This window comes from Aquarana catesbeiana, linkage group LG02, assembly GCF_042186555.1.
Source record: "Aquarana catesbeiana isolate 2022-GZ linkage group LG02, ASM4218655v1, whole genome shotgun sequence".
Lineage (NCBI taxonomy): Eukaryota > Metazoa > Chordata > Amphibia > Anura > Ranidae > Aquarana > Aquarana catesbeiana.
In genome coordinates this window covers 1934594-1952905 of record NC_133325.1, presented here as the reverse complement: position 1 = coordinate 1952905, position 18312 = coordinate 1934594, and the positions used below count along the sequence as shown (strand labels likewise).

The 18312-nt window shown below is 43.4% G+C and overlaps 1 protein-coding gene across 1 annotated transcript; it reads right to left on the bottom strand.

The window, feature by feature from the left end:
• Positions 1 to 1722: 1722 nt before the first annotated feature.
• On the bottom strand, positions 1723 to 6073 carry LOC141130065 (uncharacterized). The gene is given in 4 exon segments (XM_073618035.1): positions 1723 to 1838; positions 1841 to 2968; positions 5565 to 5706; positions 5825 to 6073. Coding segments are annotated over 4 exon segments (1635 nt in total).
• Positions 6074 to 18312: the final 12239 nt, after the last annotated feature.

Below are 18312 nucleotides of genomic sequence, written 5' to 3'. Positions count from 1 at the left end.
TTTATTTACAAACTTTTGTAACAGAAACGAAGAAAAACTTTTTTTTTTTTTTCAAAATTATCGCTCTTTTTTTATTTGTAGCACAAAAAATAAAAACCGCAGAAGTGATCAAATATCACCAAAATAAAACTCTATTTGTGGGGAAAAAAAATGTTGTTTGGGTACAGCGTCACACGACTGCGCAATTGTCATTGAAAATGTGAGAGCGCTGAAAGCTGAAAATTGGTCTGGGCAGGAAGGTGTATAAGTGTCCGGGATTGAAGTGGTTAAAAAAAAAAAAACATCTCCTGACATTTAGGGGTCTCCTAGTAAAATCAGCACACAGTACACACATTACACATTGTTAGGCACATAGGTATCCCTTTCATTGCCCCTAGATGTTGTCCCCTTCCCAGCCAGTGTCATTAGTACAGTGAAAGTGTATAGTATTATCACTGATCTCTGTATTAGTGTCACTGGTGATGTCAGTGTCAGCTAGTCAGTTCCCACCCAGCGTCAACCGGACATCACAGTCCTACTAATCACCACCATTACCGGTATAATAAAAAATCCAGTATATATTCCATAGTTTGTAGATGCTATAAAACTTTCACGCAAACCAATTAGACATTTATTGGAATTTTTTTTTATTACCAAAGAGAAGTAGCAGAATACATTTTGACCAAAATTTATGAAGAAATTTGATTTTTTTTTAATTTATTCGATATGTATTATAGCAGAAAGTAAAAAAAAAATGTTTAACATTTTTTATTTATAGAAAATATAAATAAATATAATATATATATATATATATATATATATATATATATATATATATATATATATATATATATATATATATATATATATATATATATATATATATATATATGTAATAAAAAAAATGTTAAAAAGTTTTGCATAACCACGCAATTTCCAGCGCTATTTAGCACAGCACTAAATTTGAAAAAATGGCCTGGTCATGAAGGGGGGGAAACCTTCCAGAGCTGAAGTGGTTAACAAAGTGATTTCCTATGATGGTCAGCTCCCTCTAGTGGCCATGATGAAGTATTTTTCGTAAAAGTCCCCCATCAGTAAAAATACAACAATACCTCACTGTGGTCACTAAAGGGAGCCAATGGTCATAGGAAATCAATGTATTAAATAAAATATGGACAACATTCATCACAGCTGGGTGAATTCTTGTCATATTCATTCAACAATTTAAAAAAATGAGAACACTAAGTGATTGCAAAGCTTACATCACATATCAATGAAAGGCAATGACTCCATTTTTATATTTTAATTATTTTTATTGGAAGATCTCTTATTGAACAATCAGTTACAAAATACAAAGTGTTACAAATCACAAGTGACATTGTCCATCCTTGTTTAGATAGACATAGCACATTGACATGGAGTGATAAAACACAATATAAGTGGGATATTTGTGAGACAAGTCCTCCCTGTGTACGGGCCAATAATAAAGGACATCCAGGGACTCACACCCCCCTTCATACACTCACCACAAATATATCCCTCTGCTTCTTATATGATGGAGATCAGCCATGGAGTATATCTGAGGTGTATATCAGGGTGTTCTTCTTCCCCACATGAGAGCTGTGATGTCCAGCAACATTCATATTGAAGACATTTCCCGCACTCAAGACACTAATACACCTCGGGGGTTGTGTGGGATCCCTGATGTACAGGAAGACAGGACTTCAGTGAGGAACAATTCCCTCACTCAGGACAGGAATATGGCTTCTCCCCCGTGTGAGATCTCAGATGTGTGGAAAGACTGGACTTCCTTGAAAAACATTTCCCGCACTCAGGACAGGAATATGGCTTCTCCCCGTGTGAGATGGCTGATGTCTAGAAAGATCGGACTTCAGTAAAAAACATTTCCCGCACTCAGGACAGGAATACGGCTTCTCCCCTGTGTGAGATCTCTGATGTCTGTAAAAATTGGACTTGTCTGAAAAACATTTCCCGCACTCAGGACAGGAATACGGCTTCTCCCCTGTGTGAGATCTCTGATGTGTGTAAAGATTGAACTTGTCTGAAAAACATTTCCCGCACTCAGGACAGGAATATGGCTTCTCCCCTGTGTGAGATCTCTGATGTGTGGAAAGATGGGACTTCCTTGAAAAACATTTCCCACACTCAGAACAGGAATATGGCTTTTCCCCCGTGTGAGATCTCTGATGTGTGGAAAGAATGGACTTGTCTGAAAAACATTTCCCGCATTCAGAACAGGAATACGGCTTCTCCCCCGTGTGAGATCTCTGATGTGTGGAAAAAATTGACTTTTCTGAAAAACATTTCCCGCATTCAGAACAGGAATACGGCTTCTCCCCTGTGTGAGATCTCTGATGTGTGGAAAGATGGGACTTCCTTGAAAAACCTTTCCCGCACTCAGAACAGGAATACGGCTTTTCAGCTGTGTGAGATCTCTGATGTAAGGAAAGATAAGACTTCTGTGAAAAACATTTCCCACACTCAGAACAGGAATACGGCTTCTCCCCTGTGTGAGATCTCTGATGTATGGAAAGATAAGACTTGTCTGAAAAACATTTCCCGCACTCAGGACAGGAATACGGCTTTTCCGGCATGTGAGATCTCTGATGTTTGGAAAGATTGGGCTTCTGTGAAAAACATTTCCCACACTCAGTACAGGAATACGGCCTCTCTCCTGTGTGAGATCTTTTATGCACATTAAGATGGCATTTATAACGGAAACACTTCCCACACTCAGGACAGGAAAACCTCTTCTCTGTTGGAAGGACGGCACCGTCCCTCACACTCTGAGGTTCCTCAGGATAAGAAGAATACGATGGTCCATCTACACTGTGTGGTGCCGGATGGACATTTGAGGTAGTCGGGTTTTCTCCTGGACTATACTGTGTGATGTCCTCATCTTCTACTTTACAGTTTGGAGACAAAGTGAGACAATCCTCTGAGGTTTTCCTCATCTCCCGTCCATCTACTAAAATAGAAATACAAAGATTATTACTAGACATGAGCAGATTGGTTCCCCTAAATGAGGACTCCGCCCACATCAGACAGCTTTGTCTCTGAGGATCTTACAATTCCCCCTCAAGGTAACTAGTAAATGGGTCCTCTGATCTCCTACTAGTTCATTTCTTTATTCATGGACCTTAGTCAGAGAGTGAGGACATAACGAGAACTGTCTTTTATAGGAGTGACAGTGATGAGGGGATTATAGGACGAGTGTCCCCACCCCCTCTATCACTCATTGCCATCTTCCCAACACAAGAAGTCCTGAACTCCCTGATTTAGTCATGAATAACAGCGGGGCTGAGCCCCACCAGAGGTCAGAGAGTGAGGATGGGGGGAGAACAACCAAGATGAAGACTGGATTGATCCTGAAGACCAACATCATTGGGTTACTGACTCCTCCCTCATTATCACTTTCTGTTTAAGGTTCCAAAGTTTGAGGATGTTATCACATTATTATTAACATGTATAAGTCTGTGCTCCAATCACATCATCAGATATAAAATCAAAACACTATAATCTGATTCCACCCTGAAATGAAATAAGTAATCAGGAAGCTGCTCACATAATACCCAGATATGAGGTATAACAGAATTTCTCCAAAATATGCAGCACTGGCCCTTTAAATCATATACAAAAAAACGCACCACAGATGAGGTCATCAGGGGCTTGATCACTGATCCAATCCCTGATGTGATGATGTCAGCATGTTGGGCGGAGCATAGCAATCTAACGTCATCACGCCCATTGCGGCTGGACCGAGCGCCGAGGAGATACACTGTGCATGTCTACCAATGTGTGTGACAGATATTTCTATGTAATAAAGTGAGAGATGTTATAGATCTATACTATGTGGAGAGTTCTTCTTGTCTCGGGTCTGAGACTATACAGCGGGGTCAGCAACCTGTAGATCACGACTACGTGACTGGTAGATCTCGGTCTGAGCTTGCTGACCTGCTGATGTCTCCTCTGTAGTGCCACCTGCAGTGCCATGCGGAGTGATACCAACTGCACTCCACCTCTAATCCCAGCTAGTGGTCTCCAGAGTGGTGCCAGCAGCAGAAGGAAGAGATCTTCAGGTCAATGTGAAGCAATACACTGAGCATATTAATATAGGGCTGCTTTCACAGTGATGTGCTGCGGTTTACCCACACCGTGGGTGCAGTGCAGTGTACCTGCAGCTTTCCTGGGGTTTGCTGCACTTATCCATAGACTTCTATTATATCCTGCAGGTTTGCTGCACTTATCTATAGACTTTTATTTTATCCTGCGGGTTTGCTGCACTTAGCCATAGACTTCTATTATAGCCTGCAGGTTTGCTGCACTTTCTGAATGCAGGATATTTCAGACGCTTTCCGAAAGTGCCCCACACCTGCAGGATATAACAGAAGTCTATGACAAAGTGCAGCTAACCCAGGACAGTTGCAGATGCACTGCGTTGAACCTGTGGTGCAGGTAAACTGCAGCACATCAGTGTGAAAGCAGCCTTATTGGGTGCTCAGAACAGTAAGGGTTCATTTACATTTGTAGTTTGAGGGGTGGTAAAACCCCATAGTAAAAATGTGTTTTTATCACCCCTGCCCCAACCACATCCCCTTTAGCTGCAGTGGCCAGGGGTGTACATATGTCGTAGCCGCAGCAGGAGTTATATGCATTGTCATGGTTGGTGGGTGTCATGGTTGGTGGGTGTCATGGTTGGTGGTACCTACCAAGCATAGCCCATTCAAGTGAATGAGGCCACTCTGCAAGTGCCCTGCAACCTTGTGCAGTACAGAATGGAAGATGTTAAAGCAGGCAGCGTTGTTGCTTTCTCACCACGTGCTTTAACCCTTTGGATTATACATAAGCATGAAGTTGTGGGGCGCATGCAGAGTGCCCTTATTTACTTAAATGGGTTAAAATTGGCAGGCGGTACACTGCTGCTCTTCTGAAAAGCGATCCAAGTGTATTTGACACATGGTGAGGAGGTGATATGTTGCCTCCTCACCACCTGATTTACATCCATGATTGTGGTGCAATGCACACTATTGTGACTCAGTAGTATGGCAATTAGAGGTTTAAATCAGGTTTGAGGAGGTGACACTGGGTAATACTGTGCCTGGTGATCTTTGACTTCTCCCACGTTGTTCAGGTAGATCTCCTCCTCGTTAAGGTTGCCTACCCCTGCTATACAGACATATCCCTCCACCCGGCACTGCCAGCAAACAACAGAACTAGTAACCCCGGGAGAATTCCTCTGTCAGAGATCTCGCTAGATCCAGGTATGGGACAGAATGTAAGACACATACCTCAGATATCTAAGACAAGCAACATCTATAGAGAAAATCAACATTTTGCTGCCAGCTGAACCACAGAATCTCCATAAATCCATCCTAGATACATGAACTGTGTCTGTAGCACAGAGAAGGAAGATTATCCGAGAGAAATACAGGAATACAGGACGGAGAACACAGCTCAGGAAAGTGACTAGGGTATTAAAGGCTGATATAACCCAGTCCCTACCTAATCTGGACCAATAAGTGAGCAGTATGGGTGGAGAAATTTATTTTGTGTTAATGACCCACCTGTGCTGATCTCTGTAGGAGTGTCCTCCTTTATAAATGTCCCCGTTATTCCATTCTCCTCCATAGACTGCTGATCATCCCTCACATACATCTCTTCTTCTTCTGCTTTAACCTCAAATTCTATATTGATTGGATCTCCACTCTAAATCAAGAAAATCAGAGAAAATATCATCTGTAACATATAAGCTTTATTACTGTGACATCACATATATAAAATCCACACATCCCCATCCATGTTCTAGACGCTCCATCCCACCAACATTGTAATAATGATCGATGGTGTGATCTTCCTGTGTGGAATCCTGTGAATACAGAGGATGGGAACATCTCTGGGGGTTCATGTAGCTGGATAATTCCACCATGGTGTCCTGGTACACATCTTTGTGTTCTTTTAGGAACTTTGACACCTCCATAACCCCATCCTCATCATCCTCCTCTTTAATCTCTTCTTTAACATCAGCTTCAGAATCACTGAGTTTTCCACTCAGAATATATAATAAAAATGACATCAATTATAATGTAGTAAGGTCCCGAGCCCCCTTTGGTCTAATAAGAACCACCAGAGTTAGGCAGAGCTGACATCCTTCTATGCAGAGTACATTAAGAGGCATGGTGGGTGCAAGATAAGGTAGATTAATGGGCACCAGAGACTTCTTGAATGCAAAGAGATTTATTGTCTCTTGAACAGAACTGTGGGAGAGAGGGTTAGGCCAGGACACCCTTAGTAGTTGCAATGTTAATTGGCAGATTCAGAAACTTCTATAGATAGACAGCCATGCAGAGAAAGGCATCCAGCAAGACGCCACATCTGCACAAGTAGGGCCACTATCTTCTATGGCAACAGTCTAACAGTTTCTAACACATGTTTTAATGAACTTCTTCACTTCCTCTACAATTTCCCCTTATAATTCTTCACTCCACTGAGCTCCCAGTCTCTCACTAGACTCGCTGATCCACTGCCACTGGATCCCCTGAGCTCCTCCAATCTTCTCTCACAGTATCTTCCTCAAGCGTCACCCCCACCTCCCTGCTGGGTCCCTAGCTTGGCACTCACAGATACTCCTCAAGTGTCACCCCGCTGGCCGGCTCAGTCCCTGTCTTTACACACAAGGCTTTTCTGCAAGCATCACCATCGCTGGCTGGATCCCTGGCTTGGCACCTGCTGAAGTTTCCCAATTCTTCACCATCCCCGGTTGGTGAGAATGCTGCTCCGGTACTTGCTTCAGCTACTCATTGTGGTCCCTGGTAATAAGGTGGATGGTCCATTAGTGGTGACAGATTCTCCTCTACCTCCGTCCACAACTGGTTCTCTGGCCGGCAGAACCGTCACTTCTGGTTGGACTGCAAGCCGCAGTCCCAACCCTTCACTGCTCTCTTGCTTCTGGATAGGCCCTCAGACAGCCTAGCAGCCAGACGTCCCTGGGATAGGCCTCAGGCATTGGCCTAGCAGCCCGGGGCAGCACAACACACATCCACCCAGACAGCCGTCCAGGTGGCACAGAACACAGATCACTTGACCTCACCCAAATAAATAGGCTCTCCAAGCAGGCCAAGGAATTCAAGTAAATACCTGCCCATTGGCTGAGACACCCCATCTATTCCTAATTTGTCCTTGCAATGCCCTTGTCTTAAATAATGCCACTGGATACCGGGCCACCTAGTGACAGGAGAGAAAAGTGCAGCAATTATAGATGTAGGGTGAGATCAATTGACCCCTAACAATTGGCAAAGGCAACTATCACTCGGCAAATAAATTTAGGAGCAACCCTGCCTAAACATCAGGGTGCTACATCCTCCCCCTGCCTAGAAAACTACATCTCGGAGTTTGCAGAAAAAAAAAAATAATTTGAGCCCTCAAGCCTGAGAACGAATGTCCTGGCAAAAACTGGGATTTGTGGGGAAACGAGTAAAAGAATAATAACAGTAATACAAGGGGTGTACCACATGAAATAAACATATGTAACATATACATAAGCTATTGGTAGTTCTCAAAAGGCAGATAAATATCAGACATTATGTACAATTTATGTGTGGTATACCACCCAAACAACTGAGGGAATTTTGCAAACAAGCAAAAGTCTATGGGACCCGAAAATGAAAAATCGAAAGTGCTCATTTTAACCTCCCTGGCAGTATGATTATTTCAGATTTCAGGTGCTGAAAGCGGTACCATTATTTTGCACAGAAATGTGGCGTTTTATATTGTAGGCCTGTATTTCTTAGGAATAGTTCTCTTAAATCTGTCCAAACCAGTCTAGTAGACATCCCGGGTATGATAAAGTTTGAAAAACAAAATAAAAAAATGTATATAATAACTATTAATAATTATAACAAATAATAATATAATAATAAAAAATATTCAATAATGTAATCAAATCAAAAACGCTGAAATTTGCTCAGTTGCAGAATTGTCGCTTTCGTTACTTTTAGTGTTTGGTGACGGATTTCCCCACAAATCACTATCGCTCAATTCTGCGAGTGATTCTAATTTATTATCGCTGTTTTCTAGCTGGTCTAAAGCCACTTTTGATGTAAAGAGACAGTTTTGGTTGCTATGGACAATCTCCAGTTTCCTGGCAGAAAGAACAGTTTTTATAATATAAAACTGCATGCAGGACACTGGACAGACCACTAGGGACAAAGGGGATGTGTAATTATTTGATACAGTACTGTAATCTGTAAGATTACAGTATACTGTATCTGTACTGTGTGTTTCACTTTTTGAATTTGCCGCTGAACTCCGTCACCGTGCGTTGCAACGTTCGCAGGGAATGGAGCTCGGCACTGTGAATCGAGCGAGACACGGCGGCTCGCCAATCACAGCGGGGAGACAAGGTAAGTAAACTTCCTGGATCCTGCGATGCAATCCCGAGTCTGGCTCGGGGATACCGCTTTTGGTATTAAAAATCAACCCCGAGCCAGACTCGGGAATACCACCAGGGGGGTTAAAGGCTTATATGTAAGTTATTGTCATAAAAAGTGTTTGTGGACCGGGTCCTGCCCCAGGGGACATGTAACAATGCAAAAAGTTTTTTGTTTTTTTCAGGAGCAGTGATTTTAATAATGCTTAAAGTGATACAATTAAAATGAAATATTCCTTTAAATATTGTTCCTGGGTGGTGTCCTTAGACTGCCTTTAAAGTAGCGCATCTTTCCCGTGTTTATAACAGTACCACAGCAAAATGACATTTCTAAAGGAAAAAATTTCATTTAAAATTGCTTGCGACTGTAATGTATTGTCGAGTCCCAGCAATATACATAAAAATCATCCCCCCAGTCCATTACCAGGCCCTTTGGGTCTGGTATGAATATTAAGGGAACCCTACACCAGAAATTAAAAAAAAAAAATTGCGTGGGGGACCCCCCAAAATCCAAACCAGGCCCTTCAGGTCTGGTATGGAATTTAAGGAGAACCCTGCGCCATACCAGACCCTTATCCGAGCATGCAACCTGAGAGGCCACAGGAAAAAGGGGGTGAGAGAGCACCCCCCTTCTGAACCGTACCAGGCCACATGCCCTTAACATGGGAGGGTGCTTTGGGGTCCTCCAAAAAAGCACCTAGTTGTGAGGGTCTGCCCAGTGGTTGTGGGGGTCTGTGGGCGGGGGGCTTATCAGAATCTGAAAGCATCCTTTAACAAGGGGACCCCCGGATTCCGTGCCCCCTATGTGAATGGGTATCGGGTACATTGTACTCCTAAACATTCACCAAAAAGTGTCAAAAAAGGAAAAATTACAGTTAAGAGTTTTGGACAATTCCTTTATTAAAACAAACAAACAAAAAAAATGTCCCGCGATGTAGATCCATCTTCGATCACAGCGTCGACGACCCGAGAAAAAAAAAAAAAAAAAAGGAAAAACTTTGCCTCGATGGGAGGCTCCCACCGACTTAAGCCTTTTTGCACTGACAGCTGTTATATAGCTGAGGGCGAGGCCACCCGGTGACATAAGCGGGTGACCACGTCCCCTTCTGACGTGATGTGACATCACGTAACGTCAGAGGCAGGCGGGGTCACCTGTTCATGTCACCGGGTGTCTCCGCCCTCAGCTATATAACAGCTGTCATCGCAAAAAGGCTGCAGACGCGGGGACACCTCCTATGGAGGTGGAGTTTTTTTGTTTTATGTTTTTTTTCCTTGGGGCTGTGATTGAATGTTACCCTATCGTATGTGGAGATTTCCCACACTGCCCTGTGCTGGAAGGTGCCTTACCCTGGCCACTAGGCCTTCTCACACCTAAGAGCTCACACCTCTGTTGTACATTGGTTGCGTGTGGAATAATGTGTTCATTAGTTTTAATTTTGCCAATGAAAGCAGCCACACTCATGAGGGTTTTTTATTGAATTGGATATACCTTAGATATCAACTCATTCTCTTCACTATCAAACCCCAAAAGTGTTTGATTTCCTTCAGGAGAGGAGAGGGTCTGGATCCTACCCGTGATGGGGAACTTGTCTTGCTCCTCATTTGTGGATAGCTGGTCTTTGTTGTCTGGTGGGTCTGTGACCATGGTGCATTCTCGATCCTCCTGTGGCTCTGCGATTTCTCCCATCGCCACAGGAAAAGTAGAATTAGGACCCATATCTTCACCTCCCCAGTACTCTTCATATTCCTCTGTGTCCCCAATTTCATAAGCACAAGTAGGTGCCGTAGCATTAGCATGTTCACATCTGCTAGCCACAGCCGCCTGTCCTTTAAGAATTGAAATTGTTTGTGACTCTGTTTGCGTGCAATGTGTGTGATCTATAAATTTTCCTTTCTTAGTTTCCTGTAACTGATTTTGGATCACTTTGTATGCACTGGTGTGGTCCAGTTCAGTCTCAACTTAGCTTGTTTTTATATTGTACCACTTCTTTTTGAGCCAATTTGTAATTTTTAACATTTTCCTCCTGTGAGGCCTTAACCATTTGATTAAGGGTAGTTAAGGTTTGTACTAGGTTATGTAAAGCTGTATTCTCTTTTTCCCTCTCAGAAATTGTAATATTTTTATTATAGAATATGTCTTCAAATTGCTGTATTTTAGCATTCATAGCTATGCAAGCCACATACATGCCCGCTACAGATAAACCTTTGAGCTTTTTATCCTTTTTGGTTGTTTTAAATTGTTCTTCAAATAACTCCTGGACATAGGCCCAAGGCGATCCTTGTAATTTAGCATCACATGCAAATTCATTGCTCTTATGTTTAAGAGTTTAAGTTGCTACAAACTTTTCTAGACAGGACATGGCTGCCATTATCAACAAATAATATGCACAATTTGTAAGCTAGATTAAGTTAAATGTTCCCCTGTACTATACAGTCACTTTGAGATTAGCGTATAGAAGGAGGGGAAAAAAAAAAAAACGCAACAGAAACTCAAATAGAATAAAATTCAGAAAATACAGTAAAGTGGAGAAAAACAAGAAATTATATATATATTTATTTATTTTAAATCTAAAAAAAAAACAATCTTTTAGATTACTGGAGACACACCAAATCTACTCACAATAGCCTGTAGTTTACCTTGTCTGAGCCTACACCCACAAAACAATAGACCCGGGGGGCAATAGGAACAATAGTAAGGCCACCAGTATCAAATAGGGTGGATAGCCCTCTAGGTTTACAATAGAAAGGTAAACACAGCCGTGTTTACACCAATGTTAAACCAAATTCAGTTTAAAAAAAAAAAATGAATCTACCACAATCTCAGATTATCAAATTTTTGGTAGGGTTTATCCTTAAAAAAAATGTCAAGGTATAATGCAGTATGCTGAATGCACCTTATACCCTATAATAATAATCTTTCTCAGATATTAGCTTCAGCATTCAGCAACAAGACTTCCACAGTTTTGTACTTTAACTGACAACAATGAGAATATTACTGCTTGTAAATTCCCACAGCTAAAACAAACAAACTACTCTCTTGTAGCTATTTTCACTGTCCTACACACAAATATTATGCCTTTAGTGGACACACCATTTAAATTAAAACAGAAATCTGTTGAACCTTTTCAACAAAACCAAGACCACGCTCAATCGGTGTCTTTCCTATGAAACCCATGTACTCACCATACAGCACACTCAAACACTGGTTAGAGAGAGCAATGAAGCTAGGTGAGCACAAAAGAAACATAAAAAACAAAAGAACATTTTCCCGCCAAGTTACTTCCTCTCCATTACATTGACCGGTTATAATGGTACTTCCAAAGAACTATTTCAACTAAAATTACGGGATATTAGGCAAATATATGGTGTATCCTCCCTCCTTTTTAGAGTTCATCTAATACCCACTAATAAAACATTTACCGTATATGCTTGAGTATAAGTCGTTCCGAGTATAAGTCGAGGCCCCTAATTTACCACAAAAAACTGGGAAAAACGTATTGACCCGAGTATAAGACGAGGGTGAGAAATGCAGAGGGTCAACAATGCCCATCTGCAGCTGCATGCCTCCCTGTGTCCTGTGCAGCCTACCTGTACCCTGTGCATGTCCTGTGTGCATGTGTCCTGTGTGCATGTGCAGCCTACCTGTGTCCAGTGCAGCCTCCCTGTGGCGATCTCCATCCTCAGACGGCAGCCGGCGTGTGATGATACTGTTCGGCGGCCATTCCACAGTTCAAAAGCCGCGTCTCCTCTTCGTCTGTGATAGGCAGTCAGCCTATCACGGACATTCTCTCATTCTCATACCACGGAGGAGGATGAGAGAATGTTAGTGATAGGCTGAACAGCTGTCAGCCTATCACAGACGAGCAAGAGGCGCGGCTTTTGAAAGCTGGAATAGCCTCCGAACATTATCTTCACACGCTGGCTGCCGTCTGCCTGCATGACACGCTGATCATGCAGACAGACGGCGGTGACTCGAGTATAAGTCGAATGGGACACTTTCAAAATTTGACTTATACTCGAGTATATACGGTACCTATTTTTTTCCCTAGATAAAATTGTTGTGACCTCCAACTTCCAGGACAAACTGACTCAGTTTAAATTCCTCCCAATAACCTTAATCTGCATTACACAAATCTCGGTATTATATTAAAATACTTTCAGTCTTGTACTCTACTTTTGTGGTCGCCACCCTGAAAAAATTATGTTTAAGATTTTTCATATCTCATAGATATGATGTGGGTTAAATGAGAGTTATTTTGACCAGAAGTGAAAATTCTAATATAATGACATTTATTAGGAAGCAGTTGAAAGTCTAGCTAATACACAATCATCTATCTATAGTCTTACATCAAGGAAGAAAATATTAGGTTGAAATAAAATATTTACATGAAGGAATACAGAGTATATTCCTTAAAACAGTAATCTAAAAACATATTTAGTTACAAGTAAAAGGGCATAAATTTCCCCATAATTACCCATCCTTACCAAAGGTCCATCCTGCTGGCTGGTCTATCAGAAAGAGAGCTTTAGCTCCCCGTCAGTCTGTGTATATCAAACCAGGCTGATGTCTAATTGGTTGGCATAGCGTGACTTCTGATTGGTTAGCTTCCCTATACCTTGCCTAAGCCAACCCCCTTGAATGCAAATCCTAGTGATTATTCTGAGCAGGAGGATGTTGCCGGGAAGTTAAGAATTGATTCCAGGGTGGGCCCCCTTTTGCATATCCCAGCATGGGATGCTTTGAAGTGAGTTTGTGTAACAATGAGGTTGGAAATCCATTGTTTGTACAAAAAAGCCTAGGCCAGACTTGTCTTGAGCTATATGTGAAGATTAGGGGTGAGCCGAACACCCCCCGGTTCGGTCCGCACCAGAACCGGACCGAAAATTTGCACGAACGTTAGAACCCCATTGACGTCTATGGGACTCGAACGTTCAAAATCAAAAGTGCTCATTTTAAAGGTTAATTTGCATGGTATTGTCCAAAAAAGGGTTTGGGGACCCGGGTCCTGCCCCAGGGGACATGTATTAATGCAAAAAAAAGTTTTAAAAATGGCCGTTTTTTCGGGAGCAGTGATTTTAATGATGCTTAAAGTGAAAAAAAAGTGAAATATTCCTTTAAACATCGTACCTGGGGTGTGTCTATAGCATGCCTGTAAAGTGGCACGTGTTTACCGTGCTTAGAACAGTCCCTGCACAAAATGTCATTTTTAAAGGAATAAAAGTCATTTAAAACTGTTTGCGGCTTTAATGTAATGTCGGGTCCTAGCAATATGGATGAAAATCAGTGAGACAAAACGGCATGGGTACCCCCCAGTCCATTATTAGGCCCTTTGGGTCTTGTATGGATATTAAGGGGAACCCCGAACCCAAATTAAAAAAAGGAAAGGTGTGGGGTCCCCAAGCCCTATATACTCTGAACAGCAGTATACAGGCGATGCAAACAAGACAGGGAATGTAGGTTTGTTGTTAAGTAGAATCTGTTTGTAATTTTGAACTGGTACATTTTTAACGTGTTTAGCTCCAGCCGAAAAATCTATTTTAAGCTTTTTGGAAAACATAGGGAAGGGTTATCACCCCTGTGACATTTGTTTTGCTGTCTGTGCTCCTCTTCAGAAGATTTCACCTCACCTTCTGTCCCAACAACAAATGTTTTTTGAAAATTTAGGGTTTTTAGTGAAACAAGGATTGGTGATAAAGCATCAGTGGAAAGGAGAAACATTTTTCCCATATTAACTCTTACAGGAGAGAATTTCCCTTCCTAGGGGTAGATTTCATCTCACTTCCTGTTGTCTCCTTCCGTTTGCAAGTAGGAGTCATTTGTAAGTTAGATGTTTGAAAGTAGGGGCCTGCCCTATATACTCTGCAGAAGTTTGGGCCTTAGGTGTTGGTGTTGCCACAACACTGTAAGCCCTCACAGGGCCCTGCTGTGAATTATTAGATCAAGAATTGTAATTACATGCCCCTGTTGAACAGAACAGAAAAATTGGCCCTTTGGTGATGGTGGTGGTGGTGCCACAACACTGTAAGTCCTCACAGATACTCTTGGTGGGCGCAGAAACGGGCCCTGCTGTGAAATATTAGATCAAAAATTCTAATTACATGTCCCTGTTGAACAGGGGCAGAAAAATTGGGCCTTGGGCACTGGTGCTGGTGCCACAATGCTGCAACCCGTCACAGATACTCTAGTTGGAGCGCAGGAACTAGCCCTGCTGCAAAGAATTGCATTCAAAATTGTAATTACAGGCCCCTGTTGAACAGGGGCTGAAAAATTGGGCCTTAGGCACTGGTGGCGGTGCCCAGAACCAAAAATGTTCTTACAAGCTATCAGTATGATCATTGAGGAGGAAGAGGATAATTACTCAGCATCAGCATAGGCAGTCTTTGAAGGGATCTGACATTTCAAAAAAAATTATTCGGTTACATCAGCATCAGGTGCTTGATAGTTGGTGGTGATCCAAGACTGATTCATTTTTATGAAGGTCAGTCGATCAACCGAGTCGGTGGACAGACGCACCCTGTGATCATTTACAAAGCCTCCAGCAGCACTGAATGTGCGTTCCGAAAGAACGCTGGATGCAGGACAGGCCAGTAGCTCAATTGCATACTGTGCAAGCTCTAGCCAGTGATCAATCCTCAAGACTAGGGATGAGCTTCGATTGCGAGTCGTTTATTTTCTATCGAGGTGACTCAAACTGGCTCCTGAAGAAGCATTCAATTGCGAAACATGTAGAGCTATATTAGTTTGTTGTCTCATATATTGAATAGAGGGTCATGGAATTGTCAAAAACTGTCTCTTTTTTAACATTTTTGACAGTTTTTTAGTGGAATGGTAAAAGTACCCCCTTTACCATTTCACACGGGGGGGGGGCGGGATCTGGGGGTCCCCTTGTTAAAGGGGGCTTCCAGATTCCGATAAGCCCCCCGCCCGCAGACCCCCACAACCACCGGCCAGGGTTGTGGGGATGAGGCCCTTGTCCTCATCAACATGGGGACAGGGTGTTTTGGGGGGCTACTCCAAAGCACCCTCCCAATGTTGAGGGCATGTGGCCTGGTACGGTTCAGGAGGGGGGGCGCTCTCTCGTCCCCCCCTCTTTTCCTGCGGCCTGCCAGGTTGCGTGCTCGGATAAGGGTCTGGTATGGAATTTAGGGGGACCCTCACGTCTTTTTTTTTTTTTTCATTCGGGGTTCCCCTGTGGGAAATTCCCATGCCGTTTTTATCAATGAACTTTTATGTCTATTGTCGGACCGGCAATGCAATAGCCGCGAGTAGTTTTAAATGACTTTTTTCCTTTGAAATGTCATTTTGCTGTCAGACTGTTCTAAACACGTGAAACATGCGCCCCTTTACAGGCATACTATAGACACCCCCCCAGCTATGAAATTTAAAGGGATATTACACTTTTATTGTTTGACTTTAAGCATTATTAAAATCACTGCTCTTGAAAAAACGGCCGTTTTTAAAACTTTTTTTGAATTGATCCATGTCCCCAGGCACAATATTTAAAGGAATAGTTCATTTTAATTGTTTCACTTTAAGCATTATTAAAATCACTGCTCCTGAAAATAAAACTTTCTTTTTGCATTGATACATGTCCCCTGGGGCAGGACCCAGGTCCCCAAACACTTTTTATGACAATAACTTGCATATAAGCCTTTAAAAATTAGCACTTTTGATTATTCATGTTCGTGTCCCATAGACTTTAACGGTGTTCGTACAAACTTTTTTCCTGTTCGCATGTTCTGGTGCAAACCGAACAGGGGGGTGTTCGGCTCATCCCTACTCAAGACACCAGTAACCCAGAGGATTTTTGGTGGGAAAGGTGTCCAATCAGATCTTGCCCCTAGGTATTCCTGCACCATGTAAAACAGACGCTGGCGATGGTTGCTGGAACCGATCATACCTTGGGGCTGCGGACTAAAAAATTGTCTGAACACATCGGTCAGACGGCCACCTTCTCCACCGCTCCTTCTTTGACTGACCGAAGCCTCAGCAACACGTTGTCCAGGAACAGGAGTTTGTAACCTCCCAGTCTCTGGGAACACGTTGTACAAACCTTTCTGCAAGGCCTCCCGAAGATGTTTCATCCTCTGCTCCCTCTGCGATGGAAAGATAAGGTCCGCAACCTTACCCTTGTAACGTGGATCAAGGAGGGTTGCCAGCCAGTATTGGTCCTTCTCCTTGATACCACGAATACGAGGATCCTTCCGCAGGCTTTGCAGGATCATGGAGGCCATGCAGCGTAGGTTTGCTGAGGCATTCGGTCCGGAGTCCTCTGGGTCACTAAGGACGACATGATCCGCAGCCACCTACTCCCAGCCACATACAAGTACATGGGTTTCTTGGGACTGTAAATGATCCCTTAAAGACTGCTGCTGATGCTGAGTGCCAGGCTCCACCTCCATGCTGACAATTCTTCTCCTCCTCTTCTTGTGTGATCGGTTGGCATGCAGGAACACTGTCTGGATAAAGGGGGCCTTGAGAGCTAAGGAAGTCATCCTCTTCCTGCCTCAAGTGCCCTGTCCATTATTCCACGCAGTGTGTGCTCCAACAGGTGGACAAGGAGGACAGTGTCACTGATGCATGCACTGTCACTGCTCACCATCCTCGTGGCCTCCTCAAATGGTGACAGGACCGTGCATGCATCCCTGATCATGGCCCACTGGCGTAGGGAAAAAAAAACAAGCTCACAATTGATGGCCCTCAGCTGCATGTGCAGCCGCTGCAGCATGGCCAACGTTGAGTTCCACCTGGTGGGCATGTCACAGATTAGGCGGTTCTTGGGCAGGTTAAATTCCTTTTGGAGGTCTGCCAGCCGAGAACTGGCATTATATGACCGGTGGAAATGCACACAGACTTTCCTGGCCTGCCTCACGACATCCTGTAAGCCTGGGTACCTGCCCAAGAACTGCTGCACCACCAAGTTAAGGACGTGAGCCAAACAGAGAACATGGGTCAGTTGTCCCTGTCTGAGGGCGGAGAGGAGGTTGGTGCCATTGTTGCAAACCACCATTACTGCCTGAAGTTGGCATGGTGTCAACCACCTCTGAACCTGGCCCTGCAGAGCTGACAATCTCTACCCCAGTGTGGCTCCTGTCCGCCAAGCACCACATGGCATCTTTTGGCCTGCGTAGTTGCGTAGCCCCTTGAATGCCTACGGAGCACCGCTGGTTCCGAGGACAAAGCACTTGTAAGATTGGGGTATCAGACTCAAACGGTAGGTGCATTATCAGTGAGTACTCCAGTACAAAACTGTATTTTTAAGGGCCTGGTAGCCCACTTTTATTTAAAAGCACGGAAAAGTTCACAAAGACATCAGTAGCCCACGCAGGGGGTTCCACCATTACTGTATCTTGCACACTCAATACTTTCGCCTCCTGGCTTACATCCTTGCCGTACGGCTGATTCAGGCCTTTAGCCTAGACCTTCAGTCTGCTCCTCAGACCCAAAAGAGTTTCCTAGAGTGAAGCTCTCTCCTAGCTTACTCCTGCTGCTTACTAATTGCTGCTCTGTCACCAAGTACATCTGCCTCCTGCAGACATGCATACCCTGGCTGCAGCCTCTGACTCCTCTCAGAGGAATGGGAGTCCACCTGACTCCCATGCACAGACTTCCTGTCTGTTGGGTTGAACCCTGAGCCATAGCCAGGTCACAATTAAATAGCCCAGCACACAGCTGTGCAATCAGCGTGCCTTTCCCTCCAAAATCTGGTGTAAACCAGCAATCTTCCAGGTAGCACAGGGTCCTACTGCCACAATATATATACTGATTATACTGCAGCTAGCAGAATCAACTGCCTGCCTGTAGTATTATTAGTATGATAGCACCTGCACTTGTCTTCAGGTAGTTATACTGTAGGTGCAACTGTGCGGGGTACACAGTACAGAAA